The sequence below is a fragment of the Dipteris shenzhenensis genome, chromosome 10, assembly GCF_047967505.1.
Source record: "Dipteris shenzhenensis isolate YYH24624 ecotype China chromosome 10, Dip_SZ_1.0, whole genome shotgun sequence".
Classification (NCBI taxonomy): domain Eukaryota; kingdom Viridiplantae; phylum Streptophyta; class Polypodiopsida; order Gleicheniales; family Dipteridaceae; genus Dipteris; species Dipteris shenzhenensis.
Genome location: NC_141605.1, coordinates 3,349,051 through 3,365,456, shown reverse-complemented (window position 1 = coordinate 3,365,456; position 16,406 = coordinate 3,349,051). Strand labels below are relative to the sequence as shown.

The following is a 16,406-nucleotide window of genomic DNA, read 5'->3' as shown; positions in this document are numbered from 1 at the left end:
ACCCCCTTCATCTTAGCCTTCGAGATGGAAGCAGTTATGCCGATGGAGTATGTAGTGCCTAGCCTTTGCGTCACAACCAAGAAAAGGCTCACCAAAAATGCTTTGGCAGAGCACTTAATTGATCTTGAATGACTAGATGAGACGAGATTGCACACTGCCTATTGCCTTTGAGAGGAGAAGGCAAGGCATAAAAAATGGTTCGACCATAACCTCAAGAATAAGGACCTCGAGGAGGGGGATATGGCACTCCTCTATAGCATTCGCAACACCAAGCACAAACTTAAATATAGGGGCATGGGTCCTTGCCATGTAGTGGAGCTTACTCTGGAGTCGAGATGGATGGCTACCTTAATGGTAGCAAATTGAAAAGATACTATGGCCTCTCACTCTACCGACCCTCCAAGCCATACATAGAGAAAAGGAGCTCAAGGGTTGAGGTATCCTAGATGAAACACCAGGCCATCGAAGAAGCCAAGATCATAATGCCACAATCAGACAACGAAAACAAATGGCTTTGTTTAAAGCAATTGTGGAGCACCTAGGCCAACTGATGAACTAATGATGGATCTGGCTAGGTTGAGTGTTTGATTGTAGGGCCCAAATACAAGCATTGAGGCACTCACCGCTACCACTGGATCCCATGACTTCATCTCTTGTGAAGTATGAGAAGGTCTAAAGGTACCCCTAACCCTTAATGTTACTTTAGTTCAAGTTATCAATGGTCACCTCTTAAGTACATTGGGGTACGTAGACTTAAAACTAATTGTTGTCCACTAGGTGGTAGAGAATCATTTTTATGTTCTCCCCACAGAGATATACTGCTGATAAACAAATGATCTTGGGAAGGACTTGGTGCTATGCCATAAATTGCCAAATTGAATGGAGAGCGAGAATCGCTACTCTCGCGTACGGGGGGAAAGCCTCAATAATTCCACTTTGTAAAGACCATTCCACTTCCCCTACAGTACGACCACTTGCAAGAGGCAAGGAAATTTTAATTGAAAGCAATTCCAAAGCCCAGAGGCCCCTTGGTCCGATCCTCAGAAGGAAATCCATCCCAATGCTGCTCAAAGTCCTAACCCTAATCTCAATAAAGGCAAACTCTTGCCATAAACTACTCTCCCGCCTCTACTTCCCATGCCCAATGCCATAAGCACCACCTAGAGATTTTGTAAACAATGGGTGCATAGGGCCATCCTTTGGGCACAAGGCTACTTCAACAAAGGACAACAACCTTGGAAGACCGAAGCCATGGAAGGGTTCTTGATCCCTTCTTGCCCTACGCCAACACAGGCATTTCCATCAAGGAGGAGGGCTCCTCGCCAACAAGGATGAATTCCAACACTCTACGGGCAGAAGTTTCACAAGCATTGGGTTGTGACAAGGCTCTTGAAAGCCCAAGGCTACTATCAAGGTGAGCAATACATTTGGGTTCCAAAGCTTCCAATGACATCAAATACACAACCTCAACTCAGTGGGGTTCATAAGGTAGTAACACAAGAACTTGCATTAACTCTTGATGTAGTCCCACAAGAACCTAGCCTTGAGCTCAACACGACAGACCATTCTGCAGGCCCAAATAATATCATGATTCCATGTATAGTGCAACTCAATGAGAAAGTTGTTAAGGTCATTGAGGGAGCAACACAAGAACCGACCCCTAAAAGCATAGTAGTTACACAAGAACCTTCCTCCAAGCCCATAGGAACGCCATTAGAAGTCACTGTACTTAGAATAGCCCCTGTGGTATCACCTGGACCTAGTCCTCTTGTCTAATCAAAGGTCGCAGTACCACAAGAACTTGCCCCCGTTTCAGGCACAACCACACAAGAACATGCATGCCTTGTTCTGAGAGAAGTCCATCAAAGTGAACGCACAGCGCTGATACACACCTAACAACTAGGATGATGCACAAACTTACCACATGCTCTACCTAGCTAATGATGAGGTATGGTGTTGTTCGACATTCAACTCCACTACATTCCACATAATCGACTTGCCTAAAGGTGTGCAATCATCAAGTCCAAGTCTAGGTGAGTCTGTATGGTAGGCATATTACCCACATGCACCAGTAGCTCACAAGTCCTTGATATTCCAATGCCCCCACCCACATTCATGGTCAGCATTAGGTGAATACAGCCAATACATTTTTTGCATTTTTTTCATATTTTGCATCCTTGCATGCTGACCTCATGAGTCTATGCATCCCCAAGTGTGTCCACCATGTTTCCCATCCTAGAAACACCCTCAGCATCAGCAACACCCCTCAACAACTCTGACAACTTCAATCCGACAACACGTCACCATACAGTCATCCCGCCCGGATCGTTGCCATACCGTCATCCCATCGGATCGTTGCCATACAATCATCCCACCGGATCGTTGCCATACAGTCATCCCGTTCGATCGACACCTTATAGCCATCCCATCAGATCATCGCTATACAATCATTTTTCCAGATCATCGCTTTACAGTCATCCCATCAGATCATTGCCTTAAAGTCATCTCATCGAATCGTCGCCTTACAGCCATCTTGCTGGATCGTTGCCGTATATACAACCATCCTGCTGATTTGTCTCCGTATAGCCATCTCGTCGAATCGTCACCATAAAGTCATCCTACTAGATTGTTGCCATACAGTCATTTCGTCAGATTGTTGCCTTAACACAATCCCCCCAGTCATTGGGAGAGTGAAAAATATAAAAGGACCCCTTGTCCCTCGAATCATCACCTTAGCAAAAATAGTTGGAATCTGTCAATTTTATCCTAGAATTTCCACAGCTCCCAGGGGCCCTCAAGACACGTGGCAATGTCCTGGGCAACCCAATCCTTTACATGCCTGTACTTTACCACATGTTAGAATAGCAGCCGCCAATCTGATATCGGCTAGCTAACAAAGAAGCCACAGGAGATGTTCCAACAGTAGAAGAGAGAATGGTGGCCAACCCCAAAAGGCTCCAAATTGATCCGACTGTGACCCCACCAAGCCGCCCTACTCAGCAACCACTTGACAGTCAACTAAGGGAGCAATATGAGGACCGTCAATTCCAGGAATTCCTAGAGAAAGAGAGATGCCTTGAGGACATAAACTACCAATCTAAAGGCAAGGCGACAATCCGGGGCCCTATTGATGTGGAAATGTTTCAAGGGGAAGATACAATAAATATTGGCCTCCACCCTAGAGCAGCAAGTATTCCCCCCACCTCCTCTGCTCCCTAGACTATAGCCACCACCATAGTCTAGCCCCAAGATCCATCTTCTTTTGTCACCAACTCTTCCTCTTCTCCATGGGTAGGGCTCACAGAAGCCCTTTAGTTTTGCAGCGCACCTGAGTACCAAACACCTGTAGGATACAACGAAGTCCCAATGGGAAGAAAAATCCTCGGAGGTCGCCACTTGTTTTCAACTGTTCCATGAATCCTGGTTGGGTAAGTGCCTAGCTAAACTCCACTCTTGCAGTAACCCTGACACAAGTGTAGGGTGCCCATTATTTAGCCAGAATGAGTTAAAGTCCGATTCAAACTTTGACCTTAGACCTCAAGTTATCCAAAATGCAGAAACGATCTCACTGAATGTATTTCCATCATCGACTTTCAAAGCCATTTCCAGGGGTTGAGAGTAATCCCTTCCTTCCTAAGGGAAGCCTCGGTAGCATTGTTGATGCCATAGTTGGTCGAATAGTTATCAAAGGCAGACAACATGGAGCTCCAACTACTCGATGCAATGGCTCAACTCCCTCAAATATTGCACATAATTTTGCAGCAAAGGGAGGAGCACGTCTCCCAACTATCATCCTCTCTACTATGAGCACAAGTTAGGGCATGTGAAAGACACACCCTCATGGTCACTGCACAAGCTACCGAGAAAACCACCCTAGATAGAGCAAAGGAGTACAAGGCCAAGGTTGAAGACCTAAAGGTTACTATTATGAAGATCAAGGATGAGATCTCTGCCAATGAATCCAAACCAAGCCCAAGGAAAAATCAAGCCTCCAAACCAAAGAAGAGCGACAGACACAAACTGAGGAAAGGATTGACCAAAAATCCATACGCTTTAGGACCTCCTCGCATAGGATCGAGCCCTCACTGTTGCATTGTAAGCTAAAAACACACTATCCCCACGCACAATCCCCCAAACACTTTAGATGCACTTCGATGCACTCCGTGCACAAAATCTCATATTCCACATAGATCTCACTGCCCCTCTCCCACCCAACACCCTTTTGACCATCCTCCACTAAAATCCTGACTACTACCGCCCCATTCTAGCTATGTCCTACTTCTCCCTTGAGTTTCAGCCCACAAGCCTCCACCCCTCCAATCTTCAAGCCTTAGTCTCCCACCCCATTCTCTTAAACGTCCAAGCGTGGTGTCAAGTAATCACCGAGTCCACTAATTATCCACAAGATGATGACGTGATGCAATTAGCCAAGGTCAACCAATTGAGCCCATGGGTTTGTACTCTCAAAAGAATCCAAGCCAATAGCGATTGGATGCAGACCTACGGCCAGGCTTCGGCACTTCAAACTCAAGGGCATTTAGCTACCTATCGCTCCACAACCTACCACCCTCTCGGCAACATCATTTTGTTCAACATGGTGCTACAAACTCTCCAAGACTCACACGAGTCCTTGGTGAGCAATTTTGAAACAATTCATGTAGCATACCCCAAAGTTGTCACCAAGGAGGAGGGTCAGGAATCCATATCCATCTTTAATGCTACTGCCCCCTGGTTGATATTCCTCACCTAGATCCAAAACACCCCACAAATCTCGCCCATCCCCCTCAGCAACCCACCAATCCTGTTCTGCATCCTCTTCCTCCCACAAACCAACCTGAATACTCCTCTAATTCCTCTAATGCTAACATCGTACAACACGAGACCTCCCAGTTCGTATCCTCCAACGCTTATTTTGACCTCCCAGATGAAGTGCTCAATACATTGCTATGGTCGACAATTATGTTCCACAAGCCGATCGACCTTTCACCCACAGGGAATGTAGAGGAGGACTCCATGCCAAATGTTGATGATGATGTTCCTCCAGCGCCCTCCTCCTCACACTAAAAGATGTACAATGGCAGCCTGACCTGCAATCCTTCCAGGACTTACCCAACAGCGCTCTCATGCATCACTTGAAGGCACAACTCGAAGGCTCCCGTGTTCGCCTGTACGAAATAATGCAAGTTTGCCACCCCACTATGTTTATCACTCAGTCCTTCAATAATTGGAGGTGAGCCAACGTGAAGTGCATAGATGGTGGCCACCACTTAGCTCCAGATGCGCCCATTCCCCTCATTGACATAGACACCGACCTTCAACCCCATTGGCATACCCTTTTTTTGAAAAAGGAGCAATTTGGTGCTACTATCATAGCGAACCCCTCAAGCGACGAATCCATCCCCTCTATATGCCCATGGAACAACGATGGTCCTGGGCTCAATTTCGAGGGCTCCAACAAAAAGATCCCAATATCATATGCAACCTTCCTAAGTACAACTTCCCCAAAGAAATGACTCAAGAAGGATTTTGCTTTTACCTATAGTCATTCAACAACACGTACGTCTTGATACTCCACCCCGCGGTGGTAGCCGTAGTGCACTTCGACTGCCTTATCCTCCTGCTGCTCTGAGATCCCCCCACACATAGTTGTCCAATTGATGACAAACCACAATCTCAACAACCAGATTGTCTTCAACCCTGACATCGGCCCCTCCCAATTCCAAGACATGCACTTGTACCTTCGGGTCCGAAATCTCCATGGCCATCACATTCGCATGTTCGAGGACATTCATGCCACCCACTTCTGGAAGTATCGAGCTTTTTCACATGGATCACCCCACGGAAATTGGATCGCTATGCAATACTCCAGTCGGTCCTCTCCACCCACCTACTGTAACGAGGGGGGCACGTTAATAGCCATTGAGCATGCTAATGGATTTGGCCCGTCCAAACCCTACAGGTTTTGAGCTATAATGGCTCAATTTTCAAAGTATTTGCTGGGATCTCCCCAATTGGCAAGGATAACACAAGAGCCATTTGAAGACAGAGAGAAGATTCAGAGAATCAACATATTCCTTGGTGCCATATGGGCCCAAGTAAGTAAGCCTCATCCAAACTTTTAGGCACGTTAACCTTCATAATCTCAATTATCAATGCCATGTTAACTATGTGTTCAGATGCCCTCATTTACTTCTCTATCCTCTTTGACCTTTGAAGTCCATCTACAAATGACCCCCCCACATGATTAGAGCCAGACTCTTCTCATCAAAGAGATGCCTTGCCCACTTTGAAAGTGGCTTGCCTTATAGAGCTAAGGTAGATTATGATTCTAATGGAGTCTCATCCTCATATGTCCCCTCCTTATGTTGAATCTCTACTTTGAGTGTGGGTAGAAGGTGAGTTACTCTTGCAAATAATGATAAAGTGGATGGAGTCATCTCCTTCTCCATGGCTACTCACAAAACACCACATCATGTTTGAGCCAATCTTCTTTGCCTCTGGATCATATAACATGTATGCCTTTGATTCTTGGATACATCCACGAAAGATGCAGTTTCAACTCGTTAAATCTAACTTCTTTTTAGAGCTATTTAGAATATGTGCATAACACTCACATCCAAATGTTTTGAAATCATAAGTGAAAGGCTTCTTACCTGAGTAAGCCTCCAATGGTGTCTTGCCCATTAGGTCCTTCATATAGCCCCACTTCAAAATGTAGACTGTATACAGTGTTGATCGCCTTAGCCCCAAAAGACTTGCGTAATCCCTTCCCTTGTAGCATACACCGTGCCATGTAAATGACATTATGGTTGTGACGTTCTATGACACCATTCTTTTGAGGTGTATGTGCAGCTATAAGTTGTCATTGAATGGCTCTCCTTCAGATACATGTCAAACCCCTTTGAGATGAACTCACCTACTACTTCATCTATCCATAACTTTCTCACCTTCCACTTTTATTCTCCAATATCGTGTGCCATTGTTTAAGTTTTTCAAGAGCTTTAGGATTATCCCATAAAAAATGTACTCACATGTACCTACTATAGTCGTCAACTGTTATCATGTAGGAACATCCCCTGAAGCTAGAGTAGGAATATGTCTACATAGATCCACATGTACCAACTCTAGCAAAGCCTTTTCCCAATAGTTGTTCCCATATAAGAAAATAATTATTTTACAATGACACAAATAAGAGCTTTCCTATTGTTGTCAAACCCAAGCATTTCAACTTCCCCGACCTTGCTCTCACTTTTTATTATATCTCTGATCTTGATTATAGGTTTAAAAATTGATCTTCCATTTGCAAGGACCTTTGGAAACATCGAATACATCTCTTCTATGTCTAGATCAACTTTGATGGTCCATTTTGAATCTTGTCTACTTTGTACTTCAACTTTGTCCCATAATTTTCTAAATTTCATGGATGCTTCATCCCGAGGATTAGGAACTCACAAATTTGTTGAAGTTGTTGCACCATGATGATGCATTTCAAAAGGAGCCTTTTCCTATAGATGAAGAGCTCAATAAAATAAAAAAAGAGGGAAAGGTTAGTTATTACTATCCATGTATAATTTCTTATATTCTATGCACAAGTAATTTCCTTTTTAGAACTAAGAGGGATTTAATACTATTCTTTGTATTTGTAGGATCTTATTCACTACTTGACCAATCAAGTTGTAGAGGTGGATGAGATCATAGAAGAGATTGAGATATTAATTTCAAAGAGTTTTTGGAGGAGCATTTGGAGGAGAAATTTGAGGAGGATATGGCAACATCTTCTATCAAAGTAGTTCCTTCTTCTAAGTCAAAGGGAAAGAAAACTTGCTATATTGAAGGTGAGAAATGGGGCTCTAGTAGTCATGGTTTAAGAGCTCCATTAGGTTCACATGGATTCAAAGCACCCTCTCTAATAGGCTCATTGCTCCAACAAAACAACTTGTAGCTGCAAGTGTGTTCCTTCAGACGAGTTTGGTGAGGATGTTGTTGTGGAGACTCCATCCATTGCACAATCACGAAAACACAACAAAATGGAAAGGGATCAAAGGTGCAAAAAGAGAAAGGAAGGAGAATGAGACACATAGAAATGCAAAGCCTTGATGATCTACAATTACTAGAAGTATACATTGGAGCTCAAAATAGAATCCATGCAAAGATAGAAAAAGAAAACCTTGTGGATTGTCAAGCAAATCTCTTACACATCAATCTGATTGCTCGACCTCCTATTGATCCTACCACTAGCCTACATCCATTAGAGGTACGAGCAATACATCAAATTCATATTCAAATTTGAAGTCAAGGATGAAGGAAAATCTGCATGCACAAGTTTTCAACTTCAATGTACTCGTAGGTCTAATGCAATGTCCTAGCAAGCACTCTTTTGATCGTCTCGCAAGGCAAACAATTATCAGTACTTTGTTCTTGGAGGCTCCAATTTAGCAGAAGCAAAAGGGAAACTAAATACTAAGTTTTCTCATAATCTTTATTACAAGACATGTAATTGTACTATTTATGTTGGTTTGATTGCTAAGGAGGCAAAGCTATTGAATGACTCTTGAAAGTTGATGGCATGGGGTGAATGGGTATGCTTTTATCACAATGAGTTTGTTACAATCCTTAAAGAGGATTCTTTTTCCATCACTCTAGAGTTTAGTTTGTATTTGTTAAATGAGACTGGAATTTCCACATCCATTAAAGATCCGTTAGGGCCAAGTGAGAGCTTTAGAGCATGGGATGGGATGTTCCAAATTGCATTTTGTAGGGGTGAAGTATGGGATCTTATTATTGAAATTTTCACAAAGTGGGAGAACTTAGAAGTCAAATGGCAAAAAAAGGTCATGGTTAATGGAAGCAAGCAAGACACCCATGTATTAAAGGCTTTAACTGAGGAGATTTGAGCTATGGCATGGAAGAGTATACAAGAAATAAAAGATGAGACTCTCATTAAGTCCGTGCTTGGTAGATTTATGTCTCGAGACATATCTCTTGAAGCAATGGCGATGAGTGTGATGAGTAGGTAAACATATCTCATTTTCCTCATGAGGTTTTCCTTGATTTTTTATGATTCTTTCTATAAACAATGCTTGAAGAAACATTGTTTTGTTAAAGCAAGACAAATTATACATGTGTTTCAATGCACGCATAAAATATACATGAAAATGCAAGAATCAATGATCCAGTAATTGGACATGCCAGATTGGAATGAAATTCAGGAGGAGTATCTTGAGACTAGCAAAGCTGAGAGCCTTGCTCCATACTTTAATGTCTTCAGAAGCATGGTATGCCACATCTAGTATGCGAATCTTAATGATACTTGTCAATTACAATGCAAAATTTTTTATGCTAAAAAAGTATTAAATTGTTGTTTTGACAACAATCTTTAGAGACATAGCAAGAACGGCACTAAGAGTACCATTATGCCTACAAGCTTCAAGCTCATTGATCAAGCTATCAAAGAAAAAGAGCATCAGATACGATAACAATCTTTCATTCTCACTAATGAGTTGTTAGAGTTCCACTGAGAAGAACATCCAACAAACTTTATCATGTGATCAATGGTGATTGTAATAAATTGTCAAAGATAGTGCCAAAGAATGAGTACACACTTGTTATTGCAGATATACCCTATGGTTTTAATGTGCTTGTCTCTACATGTGATGAAGCCCCTTACAAAGCAAAGGTGTTCATGAGTTTCACCTCTGCCACAAAGAATATTTCAGTTGGATATTGGTTTGTAGATGGTAAAAAAAGAATAGGTCACATCAATTTTCCTCCTCCTGTAACTTTTGCTCTTCATCATATGATTATTACTACTTTAAAAAAGGAAATTAGGCATTTGACAATGGACAAGAATGGAGAATTAGTGAATCCATATAAAAAACCACAAGTCCTCATACATTAGCTCATAGATTTATTCTCAAATGTGCATGAGTGGGGTACTTGACCTATTTGTTGGTTCGGGCATAGGGACAACATGTGCTTAGAAATGTAATTGCAGTAGAGAAAGATAAATTTCAATGTGATTACATAAAGAAGAGAGTGACTGCAATTGACCACTTGCCCGATGAGCACCAAGAGCTTGGATTGAAAGATGGAAAGTTTGATACGAACTTAGTGGTAATGACCTCACATGAGCCCCAACCTCCAGAGATATTGAACCTGATTTCATGGAGGCAAGTGAGCTAGAAGACACTTGGGAGAAGGAGGTCGAGAGAGAGAAAGCAAGTGAGACATCGGTAGAAAATGCCCAAACTAGCCTTCATGGAGATGACTTAGATGAAACATGTGGTATAATTGAGTAGATAGAAGATATGGATTTCTATTGAGTGGATTGAAATATGACTTAGATGATGCATATACTAGATTGAGTAGAAAGAAAGATATGGATTTCTATTCAGAAATGTATTGTCAGAATATGGGTTCTTGAGACTTTTGTTTTTGTATTGAGAGTTTTGTGAATATGTATAGTCTAAATGTGGGTTCTTGAGGCTTTTGTGAATCTGTATTCTTTGATTATAAGCAAGGAGGCATTGAGTTTACCTCATCATTTTGATAACATTTTTCTATTGTTTTCCTGCTTTATGTAATAGTGAAATGTTTTGTTTGGGCAATAATGAGTAGAACATGCTACTTGGTGCAACAACCTAAGATGTATCATGTGGTTCTTTAAGAGACACAAAGGTCAATGGAGGGAAAAAATTTTGACTCCAAGATTACACCAAAATAGATTGATATTTTGAGATGTAGTCGGGCTCCTTATTAATTTGTGGGCATGATACATGAAAATTGCATGAATTTATGAAGTTTTAAAATTTTGGCTATGCAAAAGGTATAATTTAATGAATTTTTTAGGGAATCTTAAAACAAATACCAATGTTACGTACCCAAAATAGATGTTACAGGGTGCACCCAAAATAGATGTTACATTGTCTTGGTGGGTGCACCCATTATGTTTCGAAAGCACATGCTCATGCTAAGCAGCCTCATTACTATCAGGCAGTCACTCCTCAACATGAGGCATATGCTTGGGTGACATGGTGAGTGTCACACGGAAGTAAAAGTTCGAGGCAAATAGTTTCTTGCAAGCAAGTCCATATCTGATAGACACAACTACCCTACAAGCACTGTGACCATAGTGCAATGAAAGAAAGTAGAGTCAATGACCTAGATAGCAAAGCGTATAGAACAAGCACTCGATACTGTGTGCACTTTGTCAATGGATATGTTTGGGAGAAAGGTTGATGAAAAAGCTTCAAATTTGAGTTGGATATTGATCTAGGAATATAATTCTTTCTGAAGAGGACGTCTCAAACACGCCCACGCCCACCCTACCTGTTTTCTCCCTCTTCTTTTGGAATAATGTCCCTTTGTCTTCTTTCTCCTCTCTTTTTTCCATTTTGAAAGAAATATATCATCTTTAGCCTATTAACCACAATCAAGAGAGGAAAAAAATGAGAACACGTGGCAACTTGGAGGAGAAGAGCCTGCCACGTGTCACAATGAAGGAGCTCTTGAATGGAGGCTTGGAGAGGAGAGGAGGTGGAAAGACAAGAGGCATGCTTTGAGTGGGGAGAAGGTGGAAAGACAAGACAGACCTTTGGGAGGAAGGAGGAGATAGAAGGTCAATGGAATGGAGATGAAAGTTCAGCTTTGGGAAGAAGGACGAGACGGAAGGTCAATGGAATGAAAGGAGGTGATGGAAAGTCTCAAAACCATGGGTTAAGACTTAGCCTGAATTTCAAAAGCCAATCCAAGTTTCTGACGAACATCACGCATCATGACTAAATGAAATCTTGAAGAGGACGCAAGTTGAATTGATTAGCAATTTAAGAACCGATCAATGCATGTGCCAAAAGGAGCTTTGAGTGTTTAAAACATGCATTTGTTTTGGCCTTGGCCATTTCTCAATTACTTTTTGGTTGATCAATTTCCTTGATTCTAGCAAATCTTTGCGCGTGCAAAGCACGGCTTCAATACTCATTATAACAAATCACACTCACCCACCAAAACTCACCCACAGTCAAACTTTCCTCCGTCTTCTTTCTACTTTTTTCTTTGGGAAAACTAGTTCAGTTCATCTTCAGATCAGATGCCATTGAAGCATTCAGCATATCTCCAGTTCCTAGAACCACAAAAATGTTGTCCTCCACATGCTCAAGATGAATGACGTGTGACTCAATGTGCATCTTCATCATCATCAAGCATATTGGGAATGTGCAGAGCATGACTCATAATGGTAAGCATGTTTCTGCCACATTTCAAATAATTTTGAAAGGGAGACAAAAAAAAAAGCCAAATTTAAATAGATGAAATAAGGGGCTGCAAGCAAATTTGAAAAAATTTATAAGTAAATGAGAAAAATAAAAATAAAAATAATTTACTAAACAAAGCTACAGTCATGTTCTCACGTGTATCCAAGCATAAGCTGCCATCTGGGTTTCAAAAGATTCCGGAATCCTAACATTGTTTTCTCATAATTTAGAAGCCATGACCAAATTATCACTCGAGCTGCAGCTTCTAACGTCACGATCCATGATTTCTTAAGAGTGTGCTCTTCACAGGCAAGACCCAGTAATTGCCCTAAATAAATTTATAATAGAACAAATATCTACCCATGCAAATTTTTGAAGACAATGTGAACAAAGGTGAACATGCACAGATTGTCAAGTGTCTGCAGATGTCTGGCCACTCTGCCAATGGCTCCTATCAGCCACCCAATCCGGAATCGCCTTCTTGACACTGAGCATGAAGTTTGTTTCGTGAAGACATAGCTAACTTCACAAGTAGTAGGTAAATGTGAAGAAGAACCTTTGCTTCGATTCAAAATTTGATCTGTTTCAAACATCATAATATCCACCCCTGGCTTTGAAGATTGGTTCCACGCATGGAATCTTAGCAAAACAGACTGACTACAGCAGGTTTCTCCAAACGAGCTGCCCATCATCTTTGATGCATCACAAATAGTTTGTGTTTCTGGCAGATGAGCTCCAGTTGACATTCTTTCCCATGAAAATGGAGCAAAGAGTTTCATCTCAGCTGCACAACATCCCAAATGTTTCATTAAGGCTCGTCTTTTGCTCGTCAATGTTTTAGCTGAAGGGAAATTTGAAGATCCCAACAGAGACATAGCTTTCTTGAAATTATTGCCACTAGTTACCAAAGGACAGCTACAAGCGCTATGCTCATGCATTAATTCACTGCCTCTATTTGTATCATCAAGTTCCAATGTTGCAAAGTAATGGCATTCATGCACATGAAAGTTACGAGGCTTCAATTCCCGTTCCATGATATTGTCCAACTTCAAAGACGAGGAATCAAATTTTACATGATTGTTTATCAGCACCATCTCAGGGAGAGCTGAAGTAGAGAGCTTACAAAATTTTATTTTATTTATGGATGTGCAATCTTCTGTTGATGCCAAGCAGTTGTCATCTAAAACCGGGCTCTGCCCAAATAGTTTGGACTCAACAAGTGAGCATGATGAAGCCTCGTCCAAACTAGCTGCCACATCCTGAAGCCGCAGGACTTGGGAGAGAGCCAGTACAACGCCTTCATAATAGCTCGAAATGGCATGATTCTCAAGCATGGATGCAGTTAACTTCACACCAAGGCCAAAATTAAGCTGGAAGTGCCACACATTTAAGTCATCCGTGCAAGCCCGTGTCAATAAGCCACCCATCTCTGCAGCTGTGTCTAGTATCCAAACATGGCCAGCAAATGCATATGAGCTACTGAATTCTGAAGGAGCTGTCAGCTTGATTACACACCTTAAAAGGAATTTGATCACAGGAGGAATGATCTGTTCTAAGTTTCTAGAAAATGCTCCAATCGGAACCCAGCTGAAGCATTCCAATGCCTTCCTCAGAATCCAAAGACCTTCCAAGTGATCATCGCTTGCATATAGTAGCTTCTGCACCGCAGATAAGAATGGCAAAATTCTCGGAACAAAATCCCTTTTTGAAATAACATGGAAAAATGAATCCTTGTATTTGTTGTTGATGAGATCAGCAAGACTCCAATTTGCAAATAATGGAGATCCAAAAGTGATGCATTGCACCTGCTGTCGATAAAAACCCTCTGTTGATTCCAGGACCCTCAGGCTCAAAAGAGAGGCAACTGCCCCCCCTAAAGAATGTCCTGTAAACACAATATCGTCTCCAGCTCTTAGAAGCTTGCAAAATAAGTCAACAGGAACACTCTGGGCCCGCTCAGCAAATCCCCAATGTGCAGCCCCTTTAACAAAGGACAAACGGGTAGGCAGGTACTTGAGATCTTGCAGCATATCTCTAACTCCAGCCGTTCCCCTGCATGCCACAATAATGTGACCATTCAAGCTTCTTGCAACAAAGATTGCTTGTTTGCCTTCCTTATCGAATCCATAATCCATTAAAGGATCCACCCTGCCAATCTTCATTTTGAGATCAGACATCACGGCCTCTACTGTGGGGCTGTAAACAGCATCCGAGAAAAAAAGGGCATCCATCAGTCGGTTGGTGAAACATTTGTTCCCAAAGAGTCCCTGGGTGTGGTCCATGGAAGGGTCGTGAATGTGAATGTGTGACTAAATTATGACGAGAATGCAAAGGTGTGTCCACAAATTCAAGCTGCTTTTCCCGGAAAAGTTAGTGAGAGAGGCAACGAGAGAATTCTACGCGCAGGTTTCAAAAGAGGAGGATAAAACACGAAGAGGGTGGTCAGGATATCATCCCACTGTTCCCATCCTGAAGAGTGGAACCCAGTAGCGTGGACAGGGTAGGGTGGTTGGCTTCGAAGCTTCAGTACTACTTGGAAGTCGCTACCCAGCTCAAAGTCACGGCCCAATCTTTCCTGCGAGCCGTTTCTTGACGCTGAGGTTTTGGGCGCTCAAGCCTTAACGCGCAGACGAAACAAACTCCTTCCGACTCCGCACTCTCCCGACGCATCCCCTTAACACCCTAGATGTTATCGATCTGTCGATCTGTCGAACCTGCAGACAATCCCAAAGTCTTCCTCAGGCATTAAAACCCGAAGCCATTACAAATTACTGGAAAAGAAATAGCCCAGAAGCGAACTTGAATATCTCATGAGGGCATCTAACTGTATGAAATGAGTGGCCTGCGTCTTATACCAACAAGCGGCCCACGCATGGATTGCGCATAATCGGATCAAACAGGTAAATGGAGAAGTTTGCGAACATAGGGCTTGTCTTCTGAGCGGACGTGTGCGTGTGCATTCCATACGCATTCGCGTAGTATACACATTCATCGGGATTTCGTTTTAGTCGTATTTGTGTAGATACTTACGCCACTCCCAAAAAAAAATTGGCTGCACAAAGTTGAGATGATATACACTTCCCAAAAGCACTTAAAATTTTACCCTTTGTCATCATGACCTTTAAAAACTTTCATCCACATTCCAAACAATTAAAAATTTTAAGATTTATGACTTTAAAGAAATTGTACATAATATTGTAATCATGGAAATGTCAATGGATATGTTCGAGAATAGTTTGGAGTGGTATCTGCCTTTCCAATTAGAATTGTAGGTTCTAACCTTAATTGCCAGATTGGTTGATGCGTGGAAGAAGATGGGGAGATACCAGGATTGAGAGGTGATGCTAGTCTCATGGAGCCTATTTGGTGGAGTTGGGCAGTGATGCAGGATGATCAACCTTTGGCAGTTTTGGATCTCAGACACACCAGCGCGATGCACAAGAAAGGCATTCTGCGATGGGTGGATATCTGGGATCCCAGAGCGGCTGACTGGTAGTCTCAACAAGAGTCGTGTATACAATTCAAGAACCATTATGCTGGAGGCGGTGAGGCAAGCAATCTCGACAGGGTGGCCTTCCAATGTGAGTTGAAGAGGGAGACAATGAAGAATTGATGGCAAAACCCGTCTTTGTAAAGGTTCGGCAAAAGAGGCTTATAAGGCGATGGTTGATAAGGGGAACATTGCAGGGAAACTTAATATGAAGTGAAGACTTCACAGGGGACAATTTTGGTGGAGGGAGCGCATGGAAAGGAGGTTTAATTGGGAAGTTCAAATTTTTGGCCTGGAAAGTGATGGTGATGGAGCTACCTGTTCGGGGAAGATTGGCTAGGTGGATGCAAATTAATCCAATTTGTGTGTTCTGCCGAGTTGTAGTTGAATTGATTAAACATCTATGTTGGGCCTGTCTTGTAGTGTTGAGGATTTGGAGGTGTGTGGGATTGGCGATCAGGAACTCGGGGTTGATGTGGGGATTTCCAGGTAAGTTGACATGGAGGGTGGCTCTATTAGGAGACACAAATGGCTTCACATCGATTTGGCAACTAGTACGAGCTTTTGTGTTGCTCTCAGTTTGGCGTTGTCAAAATCAGCTAGTAGCCATGGTAAAGTTAGGGACTTCTGGTTGGTTGATGGGTGCTACTAAATGTATGGTGGGTGAT

At 42.3% G+C, this 16,406-nt stretch overlaps 1 protein-coding gene across 2 annotated transcripts; it reads right to left on the bottom strand.

Moving 5' to 3' along the window:
• Window positions 1-12,392: 12,392 nt before the first annotated feature.
• LOC147897269 (uncharacterized) lies at window positions 12,393-15,161 on the bottom strand. 2 transcript variants are annotated; one of them, XM_087380863.1, is made up of 3 exons: window positions 15,104-15,161; window positions 13,372-14,962; window positions 12,393-13,032 (listed from the first exon to the last, which is right to left on the bottom strand). In XM_087380863.1, exons 2-3 carry the CDS (start codon window positions 14,528-14,530, stop codon window positions 12,605-12,607), a joined length of 1,587 nt encoding a protein of 528 aa, XP_087236989.1. In that variant the 5' UTR covers window positions 14,531-14,962; window positions 15,104-15,161; the 3' UTR covers window positions 12,393-12,604. The 2 variants fall into 2 exon arrangements, with proteins under 2 accessions (XP_087236989.1, XP_087236988.1); XM_087380862.1 differs by having other exon boundaries at window positions 12,393-14,962.
• Between the last annotated feature and the right edge of the window lie 1,245 nt (window positions 15,162-16,406).

Excerpts from the sequence above, each read along its gene's own strand:
- LOC147897269 (XM_087380862.1), bottom strand. The coding sequence starts at position 14,530 with ATGGACCACACCCAGGGACTCTTTGGGAACAAATGTTTCACCAACCGA.